Consider the following 25,159-nt stretch of genomic DNA (forward strand, 5'->3'; position numbering starts at 1 on the left):
TCAAGCCATGTTTTGCAACTTGCTTTCCTTACTTCTGACATTGAGTGAGAGTATAACCTCAGTCAGACTCAAAGTACCGGTATACTCTTTCAGCCTGTGATTATTTCAAGATGGCAGAAAACATAACCATTGACCGTTCAATGGTAATAGCCATGCAGCATTTTCATGCACCAAAAAGCAGCTTAAGTTAGGACTTAGGCCAATGAGTGACTGTGCCTCTGTTTTTTGCTTTCTTGTGAACAGCTTTGTTCTCGTTTCAGTGGAACAGCATTCATTTAAATCTCTAGAGGGATATTTGCTGGGTTGTTGTGATCTGGTCAAGTTACAGCTCTGCATCTGATAGAAATCCACGAGTACCTCTTCTGCTCAGGCTCACATGTGTGTACATGTATGTAATTAAAAGTTCCGGAATTTCAACACTTAGTCCTTTGATCAAAGTTATCCTGATCTCTTAGCATCACAGAAAATAAAGTTATGATGCAAACATGTACAATATAAAATTAACATACACTTACATTGTTGTGTCTTGGTAGCTGAAGAAATTCCTTTTTCTGCAAAGAACAAAATCAGACCGAGAATAAAGGTGAAAATTTAAGAATGTCAAACAAAATTTGAGTTGAGTGCTCCAGCAAGAGTACATGTACATGTACTTTGCTGCTGAGTACTGATGAATATTTTAGATTGAGGGTTTGCCTGCTGAATTCGACACACACAAGGGATGCTACAACCACTTTTACTCTGAAGTCTTTGCAAGATTCTGTGAGAAGCACTCGTAAGCTCAGGAGGGTGGGACTCAAAACTCACACCGTCCTATTGCCAAGTGTAAACCTCCTATCCACTGTATACAGAGGCATGCTTTTAACATGGCCTCACACTGCTCTCTCCTTAAAGAATCTGGGCCAACTAAGTCCACGGATCTGCATGGGAGCCATCCACAGAATGAGTGGAAATTTCATGCCCCGACCTTTAGCATACACTAGATTTTGAGTTTAGATGTGATATACGTGTACTTAGTACTAAGAAGTCTCCCCTCCCCAACAAAAACAAAAGTGAACAAAAATTGTGTTTTATAACAATTTCGTAACACTAAACAGTAATAAATCCCTGAACAATCAAATGCAACAAGAATTTCAAGACCTTCTAAACATGTTCTACTTGCAATTTTACAAAGAATTTAAAAATCCAGATTTTCTGAACTAACAGAGCTCTAAGTAATGAAGTTTCACAAGCAACTTACACATACATACAGTTCTTGATGACACCCCAGGAACTTAACACATAACTGAAAAACTTGTCAATAACTGGCAACATAGAGCATTTTACATGTCTAACGACTGTACACAATTTCCTGTAATGTTGTCAATGTACCGGTATACACTGATGATCCAAGCACAATGCTGAGTGTTTTTCCTACAGTAATTATTATTCTAAAGGCTAGGTTAAATAAAACTTTCAACTTTCAAGCAATGCCAAACATCTACGTGTACCTCAATCTTTTACACTGTAGATTTATACAAGAGTTCTCAGGCACCTATACTTGCTCTGCAGTTGTTGTCATTACGGTAATTTTAGGGGACCAATTCCAAATATTCGGTCCTAACTTGCCCAGCAATAGAAAGTTTCCCTGTAAACATGGTGAGGGTCACCCATGTACGCTAATGACCACACGCCTGCTGAGACAGGGATAGCTTGAAAATTTCCATGAGCGTTTGCCATATTGAACATGATTTCCCATTCTTAATTTGAGGACAAAAGCACCCATACCGTAGCTGGGGCAGTTCTTGGTCTGGTCCAGAAGATGTATCTATCATAGTGTGAGGGCACGTGGGCCGCAACCAGACCAGTTGATGATGTCGGCCTATTGCTGCTGCTAGACTTGGGACGGCATTCCACAGGACAAAAGGCACACCTGGATTCCCGTTCATCCATGAAGAGCTTGATTGTCTGCTCTGCGTGATGCTGCCGTTCCACGGCAGTCACGCTGCGGTTCTGTGCTGCTGAGGGCCGGTGGTGGGGCAGGATTGCGCTCCGTGGGCGGGGTGGCTGTCTTGAGGCAGGCGACCGCTCTACGTCCTGGTGATGGGAATAACTTCGGTGGAACAACTGGGCACTCTTTGGCCGCGCTGGCACAGGCCTGCTGAACAAGCTGTCGACACTGCGGCTGGCAAAGCGGGCCGTCGTGGCACTCTTTACCCGCCTCCGCTGCTGGCCTTGTGGAGTAGAAGAGCGCAACATGCTCCGGACGTCGGTCGCATCGACACGGTACTTGCTCATCTCATCCCGGATCTGTCGCTGGCAGAAGTCTTCCTGCTTGAAGTTGCGGTAGCCCACGGCTAACCAGGGCAGACTGGGATCTAACATGATTGCACTTGAGTATGGCAGAATATAATTCAGTGGCTGATCAGAATGTCATCCCTTGAATGAAGAACAGCACCAAGGGCTTGGAAGGCTCTTCTATCCTAACTGGATACTTGTAGTTGGAAACATCCTGCAATGAAAAGACAACTGCATTCAACTAAAGCAAAACTCGAAGTCCATTTTCCTTACCACTAAACGACCGCCAAACACTGTACCCTCACTCCAGCACACCCATCCTGCAACCTCCAACACCTTTCAATACATATGAAGCTTACTATAAAGTACAGTCAATAAGCTCTAAAGAAAACAAGGGTTAAAAAATGTGAAGACCTCCTTGGTTTCAACAAAGACTGTGCTCCTTTTCATGTTGGTAATTCAATCTTAGGCATGATTGAAAAATATCAGTAACATCCCAGTGTAGTTCAAATTCAATGAGGACAGATCTGACAAAGAGGACTTTTGCTAATAATGGGCGCCACAAGTTTCAATATTATGGTTAAAACCGACGCTAAACAAGCAATTTGTGAAGTAGAGTAAGTAATGAAGCAGGCCGTAACACAAGATTCGGTTACCCTATCAATGAGGTAAACATCTTACTGAGTTACAGAAAACACAACAGGGCATAAAAGGTACTTTTTTCTTATGGTAAAATATCCACTAATTAAATCTGGGATTTCTCTACTGGGATAGCTCTTGGTCTGCAGGGGTGTATTCAATTACTTACTGTGCTGGTGTGAATGCTTGAGCAACTCTGAAAAAGTAATTGCAATGGTAGATTTCACACAACAGCTTACATCATGAATGTAATTCCAAGCACTTAAGGCCTAATCTCAGGCTAGTCTTAGTGAAAATGTGGTCTTCTGCTCATTTCAAAAAATTATAAAAAGTATATATGTATGTAATTGTGAAGTTGTTGCTGTCTTGATTTACAAGCATGTAATTTACATTTATAATAATAACCAAAAGACCAAACCTCGACAGATCTAATGCAGATATACCCGGTATGTCCGCAGACATCACTGATGATCACTTTTAAAAGAACTCACCCCCCCCAAAAAAGTTGGAGACCAATTCAATTGAGGTAACAGTTGAAACGATCCAGAACTAGAAATATTCCAAACTGAATGGGATTCTAAAGACTGATTCGTCATATTAGTCATGTTGGTAGAGTTAGGCCTAACCAGAAGTCTCGGCTACGGATGTACCCTAACACGGCACAGCTCCTAATGTGACACACTTTCATTTTTCCCTTCTTGAGTCTTAGCAGAGCAATATATGTATGTTTTACTCAAATTTCACAATCAGTGAAATTTCATCAAACTCCTAATACTGTGATTCATAAATCTCAATTTTACATACCTGCTACAAAGTGAACTTTGTTACTTATTCCTTGTTTGACGTTCAACATTCAATAAAGAACAAGTAACTGTTTGATATTCGAACGTTGAATAAGTGACCATTTTACATTCAGGATGCAAATGTCCCTAAAAGGGATGGAAAACAAAACCTGGACAAAAAACAAACTGTGCAAACTACATTTCAGGGCTTGTTTGACCCAAAAAACCCCCATGCCCCGAGTTACCAGGATTCAACGTACATGTAATCTCCAGGCGGGGCATGGGGTTTGGATATTTCATTGCAATTGGAGAAAAGTGTGGTGTCATGCATTCACTTTTCAACCCTGGTTTGCAAGCAAAGAACTCCACAGACGAGAAAAGACTTTCGCCAGAGCCGTCTGGACCATGGAAAAGTACCTTTACCCTGGTCAAAATGGGGGCAACAGGGTCACTAAAGTGTACAGAAACACTTTGAAAAAGAAGTTTAGAGCCGGGCATTGGATTGATGTATATTATTTCAGTTGAGTGAAATAGTTCAATGAAACCAGGAAGTATATAAAATTAACCTTTATTTTTCATCTAAAAATTAAAATGCCCTAAAAAACACCATCGTCTACATTTCAGGGCATGTTTGACCCCGACGAACCCCATGCCCTTAGTTCCCTCTATTGGAGAGAGTTGTTTGTGCATACATCATTGTGAAATGGTATGTACAAAGTAAATTGGGTAGTGAATGGATGCACACGGTGGCGGGGTGTGTTTTGGGGTCCCTTTTGTGCTCCATCGCTTTGGCTTTTAGGGATGTGCATCCTGAATGTCAAACAATTACTTAGTCAACGTTCGAACATCAAACGGGTACTTGCTCAACATTGAATGTCAAATGTCAAACAAGGAACTGACTTCACATCGGTACAAAGTTCAGATGAATTTTATTTTCATCTGATTTTCCGAGTTTTAATGTAGCGTTTATTACGTGTATGTAGTATAGGTAACTACCTGCATTGAACCGAATGACTTTGAAGTTTTCCATGAAAGAGGTTTGCCATGGCATGAGGACAAAACATGACCAACACAGTGTAGGCCTACGTCTAAATGTGGATTTTCTTTTCAAAATGTTCAATTTCATTATCATTTAAATCACTTACCCGTTTGACAGCTTACGATTTCATAATGATGACCTGATCCAGCTGCAAAATTCTCTTGAAAATCAATCACATTTACGTCCCACTTGCACTTGTTGCCCGCTAGCGCTTCAATCACCCACTCAATCGCCTGTTTACGTCAACAGGCTCTAATTTTACCGCAATTCAAGGGACACGGTGAGAGGACAGGGTATCTGTCTTAACTCCGGCTCGTTGATGCGATATTTGCGCCCCCATGCGCTCAAGTGTGTCCATGTGTTGTCTGTTGCCAGGACACCAGCGTACATACTTTCACTCGCAGGAAGAGAAATTTGGTGGCGCCATAACATTGTGTCAAACTATGCAACTTTTAGTCCAGTTCTGTCACAGACAGTTGTATTTTCTAGTTGTTACCAACAGATGGCACACAAAGCTCCAAGACCGTGAAAACGAAGTCAATTTAGTTTTGTTATCGGTCACTGGGGCCTGAAATTTCAGCACTGTCATTACAGGGCAGAATAATTTTGCAGGGGGACCCGACACCGCCCTCTCTCAATCAAAAAGAGACGCACCCGGCGGTTTGCAGAATATTTGAGGTGAAGCCCAAAACAAGTGGGCAGAAATGAATTTCACAGTGAGAGGAGAAAAAAAAAAGCTTGCGTGAAAATTTCAAGCCAAGACTTAACTTATGGGTTCTTCATGTACATGTATTGTTAATACCATTGTTGCCGCCGGCTTCCTGACTAGAGTGCCATTAATTGACTTATTTTAAATTCAGAACTCTTTACAGTTACAGAAACTGACGCCAGATTAAAAAATCTTCCTCAATTTTGATGAGCAAAAGCGTCCTAAGGCTACTTTAATTTGCGATTTCAACGCTAATGATTGATTGTCAGCTCGTTGGATTACTATTCAAGACAGTACAGCTATTTGTGGGATCACCCGGAATTTCAGAATGAAACTACTCATTCAAAGTGCCACAGATTGATAATTATCAGAAACAGAAAAAAAATCAAGTGTTGGAAAAGATAAATATTGTCTGTACTTACGGTAGATTTAGGCTTCGTGTATTTATACCACCCACAAGTGTCGAATCTCGCGCTGAGGTTGTCGACCAGTGTGAAGCTGTTGACCCCATCAAGAGGGAGGGAGAAGGCTCGGCACCGCCGGCCGTTCCTCGCCGTTGCCGCTAAGGACAAGTTGTCCTCGGTTTTCAGAACCCTGTGCTTGACCCGCGCCACGGGAAGTCGTAACCGGGCGCGCCTGGGGGTCACCTGTAACCCCCGGTCGAATACGGGGGAAGGGTTTTCCGAGAAGATGGCCTCGTGTCGCCAGGAGGTGCAGCGCATGGTGTCTACTGTGTAGCCAGCAATTTGACGGGCCGGGTAGGGTGATGGTAAAATCCTGGGGGAAGTCAACGCATCAATCTGTCTGTCTGTCGTGCTCATCCTTATCATTTACGCATAAAATCTCTGATTTCCTTGACAAAGACGAATATGTTTATTTGTATTTCTTTGTAGAACGTGTAACTCGACACCAGCAGAAATGGTTTGGCGACAATAGCCAATAAAATAAGATAAATCCCTGAAGACATAAACAGTTCATAACCCCTCTACTTAATAGAACCAAGTCGACTGAGGCACCTCCGAATCTGTTCTGCAAGGGAATTTGACGCCAGTTGCCACACCAACAGTAATGTCTCGTCATCAAAATAGCGAGTCTACAATGCCTTCAAAACATGTGTACCCCTGTAAACATTTACCCTTTCAAACTTACCAATGCAAAGAGCACACTTTGGCTGACTTGAACCCAGGCGTAATCGAGAGCACCAACGCTCTCTCGTCTGTGGAAAAATATACGGGGCGCCAACAGACTGAGTGGAAATAGATCCTGGCGTCTCATTATGCCGAAATGACTTTGTTGTGGCTGTACTTGTTCGGCTTATGTAGTTACAAGCCTCGGTTAGCTCATTGTTGAGGTGAGGGAGGGGGGTCATTTTGAAATTCTGTGGCGTGGCGCGCGTGGTGTGAATGGGCCAGGCAGGGACCGTAATTACCTTCATTCAGACCTAAATCGGCAATAGTACAAAAACAAGCTGGCTACGCAAGAACCACAGGAGATCTCAAGCGGAACAAGAGGCGGAATAGGGTTACCAGGAAGTGTGGTGCGGTGGGATGACTCGGAAACAAGAGGCCTTAAGGGATTGACTGCATTGTTTGACAAGACGGTTTGTTGCAGTGTTGGCGGTAGAAATAGCCCCAGCGGTGAGGCGCTATCGATCAACATAATAAATACATTACATGCTGGGCTGAGGGATTCAGAATCGTAAACAAAGAAAAAAAAAAGGTGTAACGAGTGGATCCTCTCCAAACAGAAATGGCTCCAAATTTAATGCACCACCGAATGGACGCTGACGATGTGCATCATTGCACATAGGATCAATTTTGCGTCTAAACTTTAAAGGCTTAGGCTACATCCGAATCTCTTGTCTAGAGCTAGGTCTAGGTCTTCACTCCATTGGAAATGCCTGGAGACGCGTAGACATTAGACCTAGCCGTAGCTCTGGAAGCCCGTTTCGGACACGGCCATACACTCTGCCGCAGTCCCATCTGGTGTAATTTTTTCTAGAGGCGCCCTCTACTGCTCAACTGATATGACTGCCAAATGTGGGGCCACAGTCTGAAGTACAAGTATTCCCCTTTTGTTCCAACTATAAATGTTTAGAAATTATTCTGGAGCGATAGAAAAAAGTGCCAGCGACGAACCCTAGATCAAAACAAAATAACCTTGCGAGGGCTTACAAAAGTTGCGCCTTCTGACGCTTAGGCCATACCACTTAGATTTTAAACGCTAGGGTTAACAAATGCCTTAGACAAAAGTGGGTTTATCCGCAGCACAGGTGTAATTGACAAGTTACCCCTGACATTTATTGCCAAGTTGCAGAAGGGCGGGGTTGGCGTATTCTAAGGGCCCCTTTCTGCAAGCCTGTTCCTGCTTCTGTACGCTTCGGTCCAAGCTTCCATTTTACCCCCCCCCCCCGCCACTTCGAACGACAGGAGTGACACCAGCCACGTGACAGGCTGCCCCTGGAGCCTGCTGCCCGCCCAACTCAGCTGACATTGGCGAGCCGTGTTTTAATTATCGGCCAAACATTACGCGTGACATTATCAGCAAATATCTTTGGTGTCAGTATGCACAGGGATAAGCTCAATAGTCCTGACGGCACATTACTGACCACGATTTACAGGCAATTGAATGTGTTACCAGACAAAGATGTTAAACCGCACAATGTGGAGCAGGGGAATGTTCTATTCGGGAAAAGGGTAATGGAAAGCAAGTCCCCACACTAGGCCTAAGCCATTGCAAAAAAATGATAACTTTTTAATTAAGGATGTGAATTTTTTGTGGCTCCTAATCAATTCTGTGCAATAACGGAGTCAAAATAGTCATTCCACATAGACCCATAACATACTCCTCATAAGCACTGAGAAAACAGTAAGAACATCTTTGGCTTATAGAGGTTTTGCGTGGTAGCCATCTTGCAGGACAGTTACTTTGTTCCACAGGGAGATTTAACCTCATCTATACCATACCCTGTGGAACAAAAGCACTGGCCTGCAAGATGGCAGCCACGCAGCTTGGCATTGAAACCTTAAAGGGTATAGCGAGTCTTTTAAGTCTAAAGTACGGTGTCTAATAACAGCCACTGTTTCGTTTGTACCATGTGTCAATCCTTTCTTCTGTATCTGTGGTCTCAGTCCGAAATCCTGACGCTGACCATATATTGACCCATTGGTAAAGACAGATGACATCCGACCCAATCTGTATACAGTCTACATTTTTGCATGTGTTTACATTAGCACTGTAAATGGCAGTATCAAAGTGAACTGGTAAAATATGATGCGTGAATAAGGGTTGGTTGCTTAGAAGAAGCTAAGCTTTCTGGAATTTAAGAAAATGATCATGCAGTGCATGGCAGAAGACTTATTGGACTTTTGAGGCATCATCGGTACCATCACCGTGACTTTACTGGTGGATCTAAGGGGGCCATGAGTAGCTTGGCCCCTCAAAAGGCCGATTACAATTGCAAGCACGTAGAGACCGAAATTTAGCCTTATTCCTTAGATTGTTACGTAAAGAAATTCCCAAATGTGTTGCCCCCAAAAGAAAAATTGCCATTCGATGCCGTAGGTACCACACAGTGTACTACATTACAACATATTACCATCTCAGCGATAACCGCTATGATATCATCACCAGCACCATTATCATAACCATGACCACAATGATCATTATAGCAGCAGCATAACCAAAGACCTCACCACAGTCACCACCATCGTAACCCTCACACCGCCACCACCATCCTCAACGCTGTCATTCCTCACAGTCTCACCAACTCCCTGAACCCATTAACCACAATGGTCAACACATTCACAGTACGTGTAATCGAGTATAAGTAAAAACGATGATGGTCATGGAATTAATGAACATAATAAAGACTAACTGATCATCGTGAAAATGTCAACTTCGAGGCACTTCATCCCTCGCTGCCACTACCCTGTGTGTGATGTGCCACTTGAGTGAGCCTCCACGACTGAGCATTCAACTCTATACCATCTGCGCGGGACCCTTCACCGTGCGGGCCCCCAGGGCTAGTCTGGCTGCAGGTATGCTTGGGCTCGTGCATCTGTCAACTCGGATCCCAAGGGGGAGGATTCAAATTCATCCAAATATCACATGATGGGGCCTTTGACCGGTTACTGAGCCGAGCAATAGTAATGGAGGTGCGCGAAGTGGCAGTGAAAACGTCGCTTATGGCTTGAACTAACGATGGCACTGATCATACACTGGTGAAATTTACGGTCAATTAATATGATTGGGGGTAAATTTGCGGTATAACTCTCTTTGGAGGGACATGTAATTTATTTTAATCGCAGTGTCAATAATTACAAACATTTCTCCGTCCACATTCTGAACGGAGGAACTGGTATGGGGGCAAGGGCTTGTACAGAAGGCGTGCCCGTGGTTATGCCATCATGACGAAGACGAAGTGACAAAGACACGATGTGATGTTGCAATGAACTAAACAATGACGACAATTACAAGAAGACGAAAACACTACAGTCGATGTTACAAATGATTATAATGTCGGCAGAGAGACCATACCAAACAGTGGCGCCATGGGTATTTATAACCTAAACATCTTCACTGAACAGAGTAGCAACTGTTATTGTGGGCCTAATGTACAGCCCTTTCGCGTTTAATTACACACCGAAATACCACGACACCGCATCGATCAACTCCCTCAAACTAGATTAGCCAGCAACACAGTCCCTGCATCCCATCAACACACATTACCATCAACAGATCTTCAAACGCAGCGCCAAGAAATTGTCCCTGAACCTTAGCTAATTATCAGGGCCTTGTTGCTCACCGTGCGAGCACGGGCCCACCACTGGGGAGATCGGGACGGGAGAACTTCTGGGCAGCGCGGACAGCACAAGGCAGCCCCCTGCCAATCGCGATCGCCGCACACCATCACTGCCACCAAGACCCCCTTATTTATTGTCATCATTATCATCATCCCGTATCGTCATCATCATCTTCTTCACGGCACGTATATCGATCCCGCTACCAACTGTTCGGCTAGCGTGCAAATATCAAGCGCACACGGCTGGATAAACCCCGGCAGCTGCTCGCATGACAGACTTTGCCTGGGAAAAAAAAAGAGAAAATGCTCTGGGAAAAAAATCGTCAGGCCCCGCACCGCGTGACGACAAATTTTGCTCTGTGTTGGGGGCTTGGGTTTCCGCGGTCTGGTTTCACTATGGAGGAGTCGAGCCACGCGTCCGAGTTTTGATGATGTTGCCAGTTGATGATCTGACAGTGCGATTCCGGCGCTAACCGGGGACCCGTGCAGCCTTCCGCCGCCTTGTTAATGACATTAAGAGAGACCCGGCCTGATATGCTTTTTCACGCCTCGCGATGATACGGACATGACGAAACGTGCGGGAGTTTAACTAGTGGATTGTCTTTCTCTCTGCGGTAGTGCCGTTTTCTACACCAATATGCCTCTGTTAATGCAACAACTAGCCTGGATCTTGCTGCTTGAGGGTTACAGAATAGGTAAGTTGAAAGAGACAGGACTATACAATTGGACGGAAAGAAAAATAAATCTGAATAACTGATCAGAACGAGACAGACAAACCGATGTGAACAAACAACGGTGTTGGACTTAATTTCCATGCCTTTAAACTGTATAAAAAACAGTGATACGCACTAGGATTAGTTTAACTTACCTTACAGCGACTTATAGCCACTGAGTAAAACGAAAATATAAGGCCGCGTTACTGCGATGCCACACGTCAGGCATTTTCTCCACCAGTTTAGGGCTTTTCAGAGAGGCAAGATATGTGGAATTCCGTGGAAACGTATCACCTAACTCACTTTAAGCAAGGTGTGTCTCTAATATCATATGAAAATAAACAAAAAGACCTTGGACCAAAAACTCTGCTACGCATTCGTGAGACGTAGTCGTAAGACCAATAGAAAATGGCGTCACTATTTTGTAACGAATATGAAGATACGTATCTGCGAGAAAGAAACAAAATGAAACAAGCAATGTATATTTCAAAATGGGTTGAAATATGACACAGAGGTGCATAAGAAGGATTCCTCTGGGGCAAACATGCATGGGCTTCATGAAATCCAGTGCCTCCAAACCTTACTAAAACTAAGCCAACAAAACTGTTCACGTCATCATAAAGCTGTCAAGGAATAACGGGCCTTCTGAGAGAACTATAATGGTAAGGCCTCATTGCAGTTTGTGTGCAAATCTCATCGGACATGTAGAGAAACTCAAGTCCGGAGAATGGGAAACAGAAAAGGAGAGAACTGTGGGAGTCCACAACAGTGATATGAAACTCTACGACTGTCACTTTACATTTCTTTTTGACATCCATATAGTCCAGTGTATACACCGAATGGTCGGTTTCTCTACTAAAGCCGAGGCGCCGTTAATGCCCTGGTCCTAGAGGTCTGCTCCGTCTGTTGCAATCCATTAAACTCTCCACATTTCTGCTTCACCCTTCCACCATGCCACTGTTGATCACAACGGTTCCTCCGGGTTTTGTCCATTAGTGCACCTGCCTTGTCAGAGGGGTTCCGTCAAAAAAGCGGACAGTCGCGTCTTCGAAAAAATCTAAATGACTCGAGCATGAATGGAGAAAAACCTCGGAGGACATAACCTGGAACGATTACACGATAGGCAAAAACTAACTCACAGGGCATTCATTTCAAAACGTTTCATCTTCGAAGGCCTGCAATCTGTATTATCTTGGCTGTAATAAAGAAACCATCTCCCATAGTCTGATATTCCTTCGATAGTTGTCCTTGTGCATGGATAGATTACTAGGCCTGTAATGAATGGACCAAGTGAATTCCTTTTGAGGTGCTCCCCCATCCAATATTGCTTGCACATGCCAAGCAGCTCCAAATCCTTCGTCCATTTGCTGTCAGTCCTCCCGGAATATAAAACAGGTCTTCGAGATATAAACATCGGTATTTAAATGCAAAGACGAGTTCTATTTCATTTATTTTTTAAATTTTGCATCAAAGGCTTTACATGTCGCCTTCCTTTAAAGCTACTTGGAAAATAAGCATTGCTGGACTGTGATCAAAGAGGAATAGAAAGAGCCATGTTGCAACAAACATGAATCTTGAACCGTTTCAGTTGCTGGTCAATGGTAAAACAAAAACGAATATACAGCCCCCCTAAAAACAATCTTCAAAATGTCATTACACATCAAAGTCACACTTGAGGTGATGCCTCATGCTATACCTGAAATCCTGTTAAAAATGGTTGCACCCTGCGGTCTTTTAGTAAAACTGACAGATACGGTAGTTTTGCTTCATTTCAGCTCGACCCGCGATCAGTACTGGTTGATTTGGTACGTTTCAAAAGAGATTGAAGCAGTATCCGAAGAGAAATTAGCTTTTCTGTCATTGGCTTTAATTTTGGCAGGCTTCCCGTCGTTTTGAGTGCATGCAGTGTTATTAAATAACACCAAAGGGTACACACAGCCCGCGCGGTGGGCTCGTGTGTTTACGACTCTACTTAATTACGCTAGCACCAAAAAACTGGTGAAAAAAATATTGGAATCGGTCCACATTCTTGACCTCCCACAAATTTAGCCAGGGGAAGTCTTGGCAGACTCTTTGAAGAGCTCAGCACACATGAGGAGGAGAAGGCCCGTGGGTAATGCAAATCACTTCAGTGTGGAAGCAGGGGACAGGAGCAACATCTTCGGGCTCATTTGTCAATATGCCCCCGTCGAAATGGGGGGGGGAAAGGTGAAAAACTGCACCGTGGTGTCTTTTGATAGCGTGTGTATGCTGTGACCACAGAGGCTGTTCAGTCTACTTCTCTTATGTCATATAAATTCAGAGTGTGCAGAATAGCTGGGAATTTCGAATAGGAAATCTGCCGTTACGTGGTTCGATGAAGCACAGGTTTTTTAAACAAACCCCCAAAAGCCCACCAATGGTATTTTAAAAAATATCTTCATGCTGAAATCATTTTTCCCTCTTGGACCTCTCTGAGTGAAAACTGTGCAGGTAGCAAGGTTGAATTTCAAGTGTAAATTTCCCTTTTGCGCATGCAGCAATGGGATGATGAAGTGCGCGATTCATTCACTGAACGGAACCCTCGCTTGTAGAATTGCTATAGTAAGTGCTCAAAAGAGCATGGTTTAAGATGGCTGTTAAATAGCTTGAACCTTAGTCAGCACGCGCCGATCCGAGGGGAGGTCCCCTCCCCCGCTCATTGCCATTTTTTTCAAGAGCTTACTTCTAAAAGTTGGAAGCAAAAAGCATGTGTTGGACTTAGTTTATGTGTTCGGTTGAGGACAAAACAAACAGAGACAGAATGACTTCATTCGGCGACAGCCATCTTCACACGGCGAGAGCCAAATAACACCCCCTCACTTACGAACAAAACTTTACCGACCCCCCAGGCTCCCCCCCAAAAAAACCTTACATCCGCCCCCGACGAGAAGGCCATCGTTTTCTGTTATATTTACTGCTTCCTTCTGCGTTTATCTTTGTATCTGCGTATAAATCAACACACAGAAATGTCCTCCATTGAATAAGTCGAGGGCTAGTACACGGAGGAATAAGAAAAAGAGTTACCAGCACACAGATAAATTTCAGAGTATGGCCAAGTTAACACGAAACTATGGCTGTATAACATTCAACGATAGGTTTGTGAAACACTTTATATTCCCGATAAAAATGGTCAGTTAATTTGACAGTTCAAACAGACACCAGGTTGGTCGACACAAGCAATTGTTGTATAGGCCTACTAGTTAATATCTGTTCCCGCTGCAATTGTCCTTCCGTTGAATTGAACTCATATCCGCTAGCAGAAAATGTCTAATTAATCGCCATCCGGTTTTGCCTCACGTTGTCTTCCCTGGAATCAGAGCACTCCTTCGGTCGACCGAACACGATTAGGTCGCATTAATTATTCAGACCATTCCATGCCAATTTACGGCCATCGTTTCATTAAACCTTCATTAATTTTTCCAATCGGATCCGCGCACGCACATGAGGAGAAAAACTACCGGGTTCTCCGTTATTGGACGTGGTTGATTTCTCCCCCGCATCGGTGTTGTGGGGAGGGGGCGGGACACAAAAACTCCCCGGAGGGGTTGTGCGAGGAGAAATCGTGCAACAAACTCCTACTTCGATGTTGCCGGTCTTTCCGCCGCCGTCGGTGTGCCGGATCGACTTGAACATTCCACTTGACGTGTTACGTTACCCCCAGGACTTCTCGAGGCCCCGATTCGCTTCCTTGGCAGTGCCGGTAGCGAATTTCGGAGATGTCCTCTGTGTGAAGCCCAAGTGACAATATCTTTTATCCCCATGCGAATATCATCGGAATGGTTCTCGAACTTGACTTTCTGTTAAAAAAATCTGCAGAAGCATGGTCCAGAGAGACGAAAGAAGAAATTAATTTATACAAAAGTAGTGAGAAAGAGCGCGTCCCACTTCTGGGGAGACAAAAGGCATAAATTCCTTGGATTCGCAGCTACAACGCTCCCGTATCTAAATACCTGCAGCCATAATCTACTAGACGACCGGTGTCAGGTGAAGTATTGTGAAGTAGATAGAGGTAAAGTGGCCTGCCTAAGGACATCCGTACCGAAGCCATATGCGCTGGGTTCGGACCCATAGGGGGGCCTACACAATCTACAACAAACCCTCAGAACGATTTTAGACGGAGCGTTTGATTTTAGACAGAGCGTTGGAGGAGGCGAGGAAAACATGAGTATGTTGCGTCATGGTCAACTTTACCAACCTCAGTGCACCCTTGGCGATTCGTCACTTTAACGACGAATCGAACAAAACATCTCAACATCCTATCCTATGGAACCTCCCTCCCGCGCTAAAAGCATGATGCATCTTGCATGGCGGAAACCGACACCGTCATATACCACATGGATTAATACGTGTTGCGAATTCACGCTTTTCCGTCCAACGAAGGACTTGCACGCATTTTTACACGATAGCCCGTTTTGTAACGGCAACCTACGTAACTCAATAACGCGGAATCAATGGGGCCCGAGCAGAGACTGGTTAAAAAAAAAGTGGAGAAAAAAAACGTGATTGAATTATAGTTATACACTCGGTTGAATCGACAAGGTTGCGATCGATGGACCAGTTATTCTTGCGGGTAATGTCTGTTGACACGTGCCGGGATGGGATATCCAGTAATGCCTACTTGTGTTTGGGGAAGAAAACCTATCAATAACGCGGACAGAAATAACATTTCTCAGATGTAAGATACAGAGTTACCCTTTCCCTGCCAAAACATACCGTGAGTTTCGATCCATGGAACGGGGACCGACACACACTTGAATGTGTCCGCTTGATATCACAGACCGGTCATTAAACCCTCAAGTAGGGGCCGGGAGTCCCGTGTTTTTTTCCAGTATCACTGTCACAAAATTATTTTTACGCCAGGCATTCGGGACTTCTTTTTTAAAGTGATGTCTTATGCACGTATTGCCACAAACGTTTGGGACGATTTGTTGGACGTACTTATACAGGCTGTCGTGAAATGTCAACGTCTGTTTCATTAACCACACAAAAAGGTGCTGATGCACCTATACGAAGGTTGGAAACAGCAGCGGAAATAATGACAGAATGTTCCATTCTCTTGAGCTAAAACTTTGTAGATTTTGGGCAGCACTGATGCATCTCTAATGCATGCTAAGTTTTTCTGGATTTTCATCACAGGGCAGAGACATCTTCATACCTTGTTTCAACCCTAAAAGGCTCTGGCATTTTTCCGGACCATCTCACGACCAGAGAAGCAGATTTCACCCCTTCCAACACTTAGCTGTCACACATTATTGATTTTTTTACGCCTGGGCATAAATGTAAAGACAGTCATATATCGGTGCAACTGCAAAGGCTCGTTCATTTTGAGAAGGGTTTTGGTGTTATAGTCGTTTTAATTTCACGCCTGTCGCCCCCTTGCACTAAAGATGATGTTCATGTAAAAAGTATGCATTTCGTGAGTAACCTGTCTTGAAAAAAATATTAATGGGCGTTTTGCGAGATCAGCGTGTCTGAATTTCATGAAGTTGGTGTCAAAATGACCGCAAGATGTTACTGAAAAGCTCCTCAAGACTCGGCACGTGAAAAAATGCACCACGACGATATTGGAGAATGTGTCAGTATTGGAATCTGCCCTCGGCTCTATAGGGTTGAAATGACTCGGAAAAACAATCCTTAATGACAACATTATGCTACAGTGCAAGACAGCATAATGCGAATTGTAAGCAACCAGGCACAAGTCTTATACTGAGCCACTAAGAATTGAATTGGCCATTTCGAGGCTATAGGTGGAAATTAAAACAATCCCTTCCTCTTTAAAAAGTTTGATTCATCTTCGGGATAATGCTCCAACAGTGTCCATTTCAACTTCGGACAATTTTCCCACAGGAAAAACGCATATCGTGCATTTTGAGCAATGAGCAAGCACCAAACATTTCGTTGGGTGGACACGGGAACAGAACCCAAGGTCCTCGATTGACCAGAGGCTGTGAGTGCCACTACAAATGATGCCCCAGCAAGCACCCAGGCCTCGAAAAACACGTCTCAACTGCCATTCGAGAGCATGCTTTGCTTAAGTTCTTTCCAGAGTCTCCTTCTGTGATGACTGATGACAAAAAGAGAGGAGCCGGAATGTACATATTTTTTCTTGTGTGTGAGTGATACCAAAGACATTTGGTCTGTCATGTGCCTTCTGCAAAACTTCAAAATGAGCAGTTAGGACCATAAATTAGTACAGTGGGGCCGAATAATTGGCTTACAGTTTTCAAGCCTACTTCGTTTTGAGAGGCTGTGCAGTTGTGTAGTATCTTTATGGCGTCAAGCGAGGAATGGTAAATGTGGTTGGGGAAGGATTGAGCACCCTTTCCGTAGACAGCTGTTCAGATGCGATTCCGAATACATAAAGCTCCCTGTATTGCAGTGAATCATAGGATCGGATGACAATCAATGTATTTGGCGATTTTTATTTCATTGGATTTCCTTTCTACTCTCTGGTTCTCAAAATGAAAAGATAATCTCTCTTTCGTTAAGCATGAGCGACTTGTGAATGACCTCAGTGGAGAGAGACAACATCTGATTGAGAAATCCCAGTTTTCAATTAAATTTTACGCAAATTTGATAATTCAACTTGAACGTAATTTTGCGCAGTGTGAACGACTCAAACAACTGGTTTAGATCTATGGATGACCAGAAAAGCGTGAGCGGAAATCGAAAGTTTTGGTGAAGCACAGCTACAGATGCGCGTACTTTATATTTTCAAACTAGTATTTTGGGAGTTGAGTCCATTTTTTGACAGACTCGGATCCGGACAAAAACAGTTGAGGACTCGGCCCAAACCCAGCATAGGTTTGGGCATCTCCAAAGATGACTGGTTATTATTTCTTGGAACCCTTTCAGCGCAAAATAAGCGAACAAATGGACAGCTTAAATAAAATATCTGCATGTTTCTCGAGGAATTAATTCCTATGAACCCCTCTCACTCGTTTGATGGTCTGCTGCCAAAAACAAAGCTGTATATAGAGAGAGTTGCACCAACTTCAGACTTTGGAACCAAAGTGGCTGCTAATTATAAAATTATGTGCAGTACAGCATCCAGCTATTGTGCGTTAATTGTCCATTTGCATCTTTGAATAATCTACCATTTTGGGTTCGACAATTCAGACACTCGTGTCGCAACTTTCTCTATAAACAACTCTATAAAGTCTTTATCAACATGGCACAACTTAGTCAACATCGCTCCGTTTCTGTATTTCGGCGAATTGTTCAACAAAAATACCACTTATTTTTTTCAACATCGTGGTTCTTGTGATTGATGATTAAGATGGGATCTTTGAACCCGCTTTCTGTATGGCGATACGCAATGTTTTCAAACTAAACTCGTTTAGGTATGGCTCAGTACGAATAGGCCTATTATACCAAATGAATAAATTGTGGATTTTTGTCTTTAATTTTCGTTTGCATATACTTTCACGGCCAGAAATTCCCGTTAATGTGAGGTAGCCCCACAAAATGTAAACAGAGCGTCTGTGATCACAACCGGTTGTTCCATGCTCCTATATGTTTCATCTCTGTTCAGGTTCTCCACGGTAGTGCGACCGAGAAAGGCATCTACGTAGCCCGTGGACATATACAACTTCGATCATGTTTCTCGGTTAATATTGAATCAACTCTCGGGCCGGCTGCGAATCGGATGCAACATTGCGAGCCGGTGCGTGTTAGGTCTTATGGCATGGACGCGTCCACACAACGCGCCTGGCACACTATACGCATCAGTTCCTGCCTCGTCCCAGGCCTAAACGGACCGTGTTACAATCCTTGTTCCTCAGGAATTTCTCTGCCCCCCCCCGAGGGCTTCATAACTTCGTCAAGATATTACATCTAGTCTGGTAGTTCGCGTGCGCCGGCGTGAATGAAGTGTCGTGATTATGTACACTGAGCCTAACCCCACCCTTATTTTCTTGGTTAAAGTGCGAGTGCAAGGCATTATGGGTTCGTTCGTTCGTCTGCCTGTCTAGGCTCATGTCTGCAGTCAGGTTTTGCTTAAGTCTGTTTGCCCATCCGTGCGTTTGCTTGTGATCTCGTATCGCCATTGACAGTTCAGACTTGTTTGCGCCAGTTTGCGAGTTTTTCTTCATCTTGTTGAGCATCATTCTGTCCTCCAAGGTATGAAGGTCACGTGGATTTGAATTCGAATTTATTTGGGGCAACCATTAAGATAAATTCGTTACCATATTAACACAGAGTATAACCACTCGGAAAGTATCATTCATCAGGCATCTGTAATTATAGTTGAAACCGGACCTGTTTTCACTCTTTCATCGAATTCTGACTTCACACAATTCAGAAACCCCAAATGCCTGATAAATTAAAATTGATTGAAAATTAAGTAAAAGTAATTAAACTCCTGAGAACGCGAACCGATGTCGGTTCGCCAGGATCTCGGCCGAGGGGGAGGGAGGTATTTCGGCACTGTCAAAATGTGGAACATGTGTAAGAGTGGTGGGGTCGTGTTGACACCCCAAATCATCATTAAACACAAATATCTGAGATGATTCCCGCAAAAATAAAAGAGCAAACAAGAATCCAATTAGACTGATCTTTCCAGGACCGCGTTTTTATTTTATCAGTGGCGTATCCAGTGGGGGCGGGAGAAAGTCCTCCTCCCTCACCCCGACCCCAACCCGAGATTTGCTGTCATTTTTTATTTTTATTTTTTTTTAGGTGGAAGAATTGAAAACGCTTTACATTTTCGAAATGATATTACCACTTTCTTGGAGGGGATGAGAATTCTTTCAATGATGAAAAATGTGGACCGTCGTTTCAGGAAAAAAAATATATCCCCCCACTCGACCCAGAACGTGGATGCACCACTTGCATATGCAGAGAGTACTGCGTCACTGACATGACGTCATCACCTGTCTGAAAAATCCCAGGCTATGACACTGAAATATCAGAGAGACGAGAGAAGGTCTGGCAGAGGTACTGGACTGGGAATCTTCACATACCTCGGCGACACAGTTGCCTTGCGTTCATGTCATACATGCTTATACCACGGTTCCTACCCCCATGCTTATACCAATGATTGCAAAAAAGCAAGGGAAGACCATGGTAAGACAGACCCACCTCCACACACCGTTTCTGCTTCACTCCTGAGTGACATAGCACATGTACAAAGTACGTGTACATTTATTTGGGCGTGAGTGGCACAATATACACCTCTGGCATTCAAGCAATGTTTAACACATAACACGTACCAGTACATCGCCGATGGGGAAAAGTGAGTTACCAAAATCGGAACTTTCGTTTTCTATTTCTTTAACCCGTACTCTTAAAATATATGTTTTCATGTTTGACGTATTAACTGGTTGTATTCACTGGACGGTAGATTATTAAGCATTGTACTTTTTGGTAAGCAGAAAACAAGAAAAATGACTTAGTTAAGCGAGGCTGAGTCAGTTGACGTTAACAACATTCGCCTAATAAGCTGCCACATCACACTGCACACGTGCCTTCACACGAACAGTGACCTGTCGCTTGAATTGCTAAAAAAAGTTAGTTAAAAGTGCACGTATTTTCTGCGGCAGATCCAGGCGGGACGAACCTTAATTTTTTCTTTAAGGAGTGCTCGACAGGAGCGCCTTTAGCCCTCGTAAACAGATCGAAAAGGCAAGCTTGGTGCGGGGACGGGTGACGTACTTAACCAAGGCACCTGAGCAAACAGACGGAGTCATGGAGTAACAAGGGGGAAGGGAAATGGGCAAACTCCGGCCTGTTGGAAAAACCTGTTGGAAGAGTTCGGCAAACAGGGGGTGAGGACATTAATCAATACGGCCACATTTACAGAAATGTATAGCAGGTTGATCAATGGTTGAAAATTGTCTTTAAGGGGGAGGGAGGAGAAGGTATAGAGAGCGTGAAATCTGACAGTCTTAAGCGGTGATCAACTATCGAAAGTGCATAAAACCTATTGAGTAACAGATTAGACAGAGCATGCGCGTCAACGACCTGATTTGGGCTCGTTCAGAAACTAGACATAAAAGTAGTGATTTTAATAAAAAATCATGTTGGGGATTGACACGGTTTAAACATGCGCCAAAAATTTGCGCATTTGAACCACATTTGTGGTGCACTTATTAATTTTTTTTTTTTGCCGTGTGTCCTTTTTATTTGTATACTTTCCCCCAAAAGAAGCATTTTAGAAAAATGATTGGTATGCTGCAATTTTTCCGTACCGCTTTAGGTCATTTATGATTTATGACGGCAATTCCTTCGTTTCGAATTATTTTGGAGATCAGCCTTCTTGCCTATACGCACCACATCTAGCAAACCGTATATTATCGTCTGTACGGCGTGTACAGTGCCTGGGCCATTTCGGGGTTGAAGTGTAAGACGATCAACCAAAATACCAGGCAGTCGTGTACCAGATACTTGGCATAATTGCAGGAATGCTCGTAATCGGTCAGGGTGCAATATCCAAGATGGCGTGAGCTATTCAAGTCTGTTACATAGCCAAGATGTGCATGTATAGGCCTATGGCGCTTATCTTAAGCATTATTTACAAGTTGAACTCGTGATAGCTGAAGTATCTTAATATCAGACAATTTTAACGTGGGAAATATGAAAGATGTTCTAAATTTTCTGTCAGCCTTCCATGTTGCGATGTTAGGTGGTCATTCTAAGCAAATTGTAGAAACAGTTATGAGACAATCGAGTCTAAGATGACCCCCAAATTCAACAGTACTTACTATAGTACAAATTCAGTCGAGTTTCTGATCCTTTCAGATTGCACAGAAATCCCCAATGGGAATTAATCACACTTAAACGGTCTGATTTCTTAAAAAAAGGAAAGTTGTAGTTAATTAGGCCATTGAAGACCATATAGTTTAGGCATCAAGTTTGTATTTATAATAAAAATTGATAATTGGTAAAAAAAACATTGTAAAATGATTAGAAGATTTAGCACTCTTGGATTACAGTTTTTACTCCCCCCCCCCAAGACCTAGATTCCTTTCACTTTATCTACAGTACATTCCTTCATACTCATTAAATTGCAGTTTATACCAAGCGTTACAATACTGGCAATGCCGTAAAGATTCGCGCCTCTCGAATTGGCAACCGGCAGACGGGTTTGTTATGACGCGTTTAACAGTCTGAACTCGAGTTCAACACGCACCCATGAGGAGGGTAGCGAATTTGGATTTGGGGCAATTTATTGCTTAATCAGCTGGACTAATTTGATCATGTAGTCTGACAGCTAATCGGCTTAAAAGCGCTCATGTTAGCTTGAACTACATGCCCTGGGACGACAAGTTTATTATACAGGATGTATGAGAAAAAGTGGGAACGAACATGACGAGCCTTGTCAATTCGTAAATATTTATAACTCTCGGCGCCGAATGAAGTGGATGTATGTTTTGCCTAAAAAGTTATCAGTCTCATTCGTTTACCTAAAATGCTACGTTGTTACTCTCCAGATTTAATTAAAGTCGTGCAATTCGTCTAGTTTATGAAAATAAAATGTGACGAGTAGTTACACACAGCAATCGCGTACATAACTGCAGACACGAATGACTTGATAGATGTTCTCCTTACCAACAAAATTATTCTCAAAGAGGTGTCTAATTGTGTCAAGCAAAGGTCCCAATAAAGTCCAAATGTGTCTGTCCGAAGTTGGCCTGCTGTGACGATCTGTCCTCGACGATTATCGGCCGTTTAGCGTCCTCGTCTCATGTTTCTCCTCAGTTACCTTTCATCCAAGAATTCCTTAGGATAAACACATGCTTTCTAGTTTAACAAGAGCAGACGCAGGCCGTCAAATTGCGACGAGCAGTCATCCCGCCTAGTATTTTAAAGTCGTCCTATAGACCGGGAAGCTTGGAAATTGGTTAAAATTTACTTTTTGTGCCAATAAATGATTTTGTAGAAATTTGGTTATGTAATAGAGTGTATTTTCAGCTCCAACACAAGCATCTGATAGGAGCGCTTCCAAGTTTATGAATTTGTAGCCACAGGTCACACGTACCTGTCACCCACGACCCGCGACAAATAATACCAATTGGGAAGGGTGCTCAATAACAGAAATTATTGTGACCAGTGTTCCTGCTGTGTGTGGGCCCATGTAGGAGTCCTCAGCAGCATACGTAGAAGGCCTACCGGCAAATTCACGGCGCGATCCGTATTCCTCTGAAAATTCAATTCAAACAGGAAATTGCAAATCTTCACGGGGGCCATTTTGCATCTTAAGGCCGGAAGATATGAGCCAAAAACAGAATCCACCATGAATGTTAGGGCAGTAAGACTACCGGTATTAAAAATTGGCACGAAAATGAAATTGTTGTGACGTTAACGGGGAGTAAGCTTTGTTATTCTTTCCTGTTTGAGAATTTTGGCACATTAAGAAGCTTGAATGAATACTGTGATTCTTTGTTACTATAACGTCATTAATGCAAGCCTACAGATTTATGACATTCTCAGGCAAGGACAGATCGAAGGGGAGATTGGGGGTCATGCACCCCCCTACTTGTTAGAGAAAGGCGATTTTTTTGGTCTGCTTCATTTCCCTTCTTTCCAAAAGCGTGTCTGACACCCCAAAATATAGCCTCACCCCTCAGAAAAGCTAGCCGTGAATTAATAATTGCGAGGGAACGATAATTAATTTTACTAGAAAATTAAATGATTTCGATTCGAGGAGGCCAAATAATTGGTTTCGTGGGAACTAAAATGATTTCAAGTTAACGCAGCAATTTTTTTTAAAAATTCTCTCACCTGCCCAACATGTTTAGCTCTGCCTTTTTATCTACAGAGTTCCGAAGTGTGACGTCACTGTGAACCAGAAAGTGCAGTGCAAACGAATGGAGTGATGTTTCATGCGCTGGTTCTTGCGCTAATGCTTTACACACATTATAATTGTGTGCGTGACGCATTCACCTCAGTAGTCCAAAGGAAATACTTATAGATCTGACCGACCTTGAAATCCCCATATTATGGACTGATTTAAACATCTGGGATGAACACCTGTTACTGACGGCATCAAAATGCAGTGTTATGTATAATTATTGATTTATTGATCTTGATATTGGAATCCAAGCAGAATCTAGTCTCTAAAATTGCTCTCTGGTGCATGCAGAGAGTTTTTTTAAAACCGCGTGATGTTGGATTCAAATCGCGTGTTTATTCAAAAGTTGTCACTAGTGGATTCCAGATGTGTGAAACACAGCAGTCTTTTTATTGTTCAAACTTAACTACACTTAATGGGCATAGTCACGTGCACTATGTAGAAGGACATAGTCACGTGCACTATGTAGAAGGACATAGTCACGTGCACTATGTAGAATAACTGCAGTAATAATAATGCTGATGGTGTAGGTTCCCTTAAAAGCCTTTAATAATCTGCTACGAAAGAATCCTTCCCTTATTCTAAAAGGTTTCTCACATATAATTATTAAGGCTGCGCTGTGTTGGCGGCATACATTTTTGTTCGTATCAGCATCCATCTAATTCGTTATTTCCTTGTGGAAAACGCCGTTGGAGAAAAAGGGTCAATCTCTTTTGAACAAAATAATGCAGGCCTACAACTGGTCTCCAATCTTAATGTCCCGGAGAACCTTATAACGAGGGAAGATCTACGTGTAGGCTGACTTGATTTATTGGATGGGAGCGTATGCGTGTGGGGAAAGACATGGCTTTTACGAAATGAACATTACCTTGATCGTTAAAGGCCACTGGTGAACATAACACTTATCAGAGATGCCATTTTTTGATTGGATGGTAAAATGTTAAGAACGCGCTCCGCGTGTGAGATGTAAATGGGTCAGAATTGTTTACAACACACGAAAAATGCTCGGGACCAGATACGATATGGGCCCGTCAGTGAGCGAAATATTGCCGTATACATGTCAGACTTGAAATGTAAACTTTTATGATACAAATTCGATTGCGAAACAGAACAGATCTCTGATGGCTGAATTGGTCGGATGGCAGGAATGACCTCGGTAACGGGCGTAAGGCGACGCTTATAAACAAACACAAAACGAGGCTTTGGCAGACTTTGGAAGACGACAAAATTATTGGTAACACATAAAGGCCCCCGATGTGAATTAAAGATTTTCTGAAACTAAAATGAACCTCGGTAAATCTTCAGAAACATTTAGACTTTTGTAAACTCTTTTAATAAGGTCTTTAAAATAATCCTTTGTGCATGCACGATGTGTGAAGAACGAG

At 43.1% G+C, this 25,159-nt stretch overlaps 2 protein-coding genes across 6 annotated transcripts in view; one reads left to right on the forward strand and one right to left on the reverse strand.

Moving 5' to 3' along the window:
• Nucleotides 1–6,586, reverse strand: part of LOC110986353 (uncharacterized) — a 73,218-nt gene extending 66,632 nt beyond the window's left edge. Inside the window, exons 1-4 of one of the 5 annotated variants that reach the window (XM_022248157.2) lie at nt 4,841–5,276; nt 3,083–3,109; nt 1,765–2,488; nt 516–551 (exon numbers count right to left, since the gene is read on the reverse strand). In XM_022248157.2, coding sequence (XP_022103849.2) covers nt 516–551; nt 1,765–2,361 — 633 coding nt within the window. In that variant the 5' untranslated portion in view covers nt 2,362–2,488; nt 3,083–3,109; nt 4,841–5,276. Of the gene's footprint in view, nt 1–515; nt 552–1,764; nt 2,489–3,082; nt 3,110–4,840; nt 5,300–5,865 lie in introns of those variants that run through there. The other 4 variants (XM_087140827.1, XM_022248156.2, XM_087140828.1 and 1 more) reach the window with 4 other exon arrangements.
• Nucleotides 6,587–10,244: 3,658 nt separating this feature from the next.
• LOC110986375 (neuronal acetylcholine receptor subunit alpha-3-like) overlaps nt 10,245–25,159 on the forward strand; it is a 30,153-nt gene continuing 15,238 nt past the window's right edge. The window contains exon 1 of the mRNA XM_022248195.2: nt 10,245–10,942. Coding sequence (XP_022103887.1) covers nt 10,885–10,942 — 58 coding nt within the window. The 5' untranslated portion in view covers nt 10,245–10,884. The remainder of the gene's footprint in view (nt 10,943–25,159) is intronic.

The sequence above is a fragment of the Acanthaster planci genome, linkage group LG09 (assembly GCF_054643075.1).
Source record: "Acanthaster planci isolate LZ-2023a linkage group LG09, COTS_SCS, whole genome shotgun sequence".
Lineage (NCBI taxonomy): Eukaryota > Metazoa > Echinodermata > Asteroidea > Valvatida > Acanthasteridae > Acanthaster > Acanthaster planci.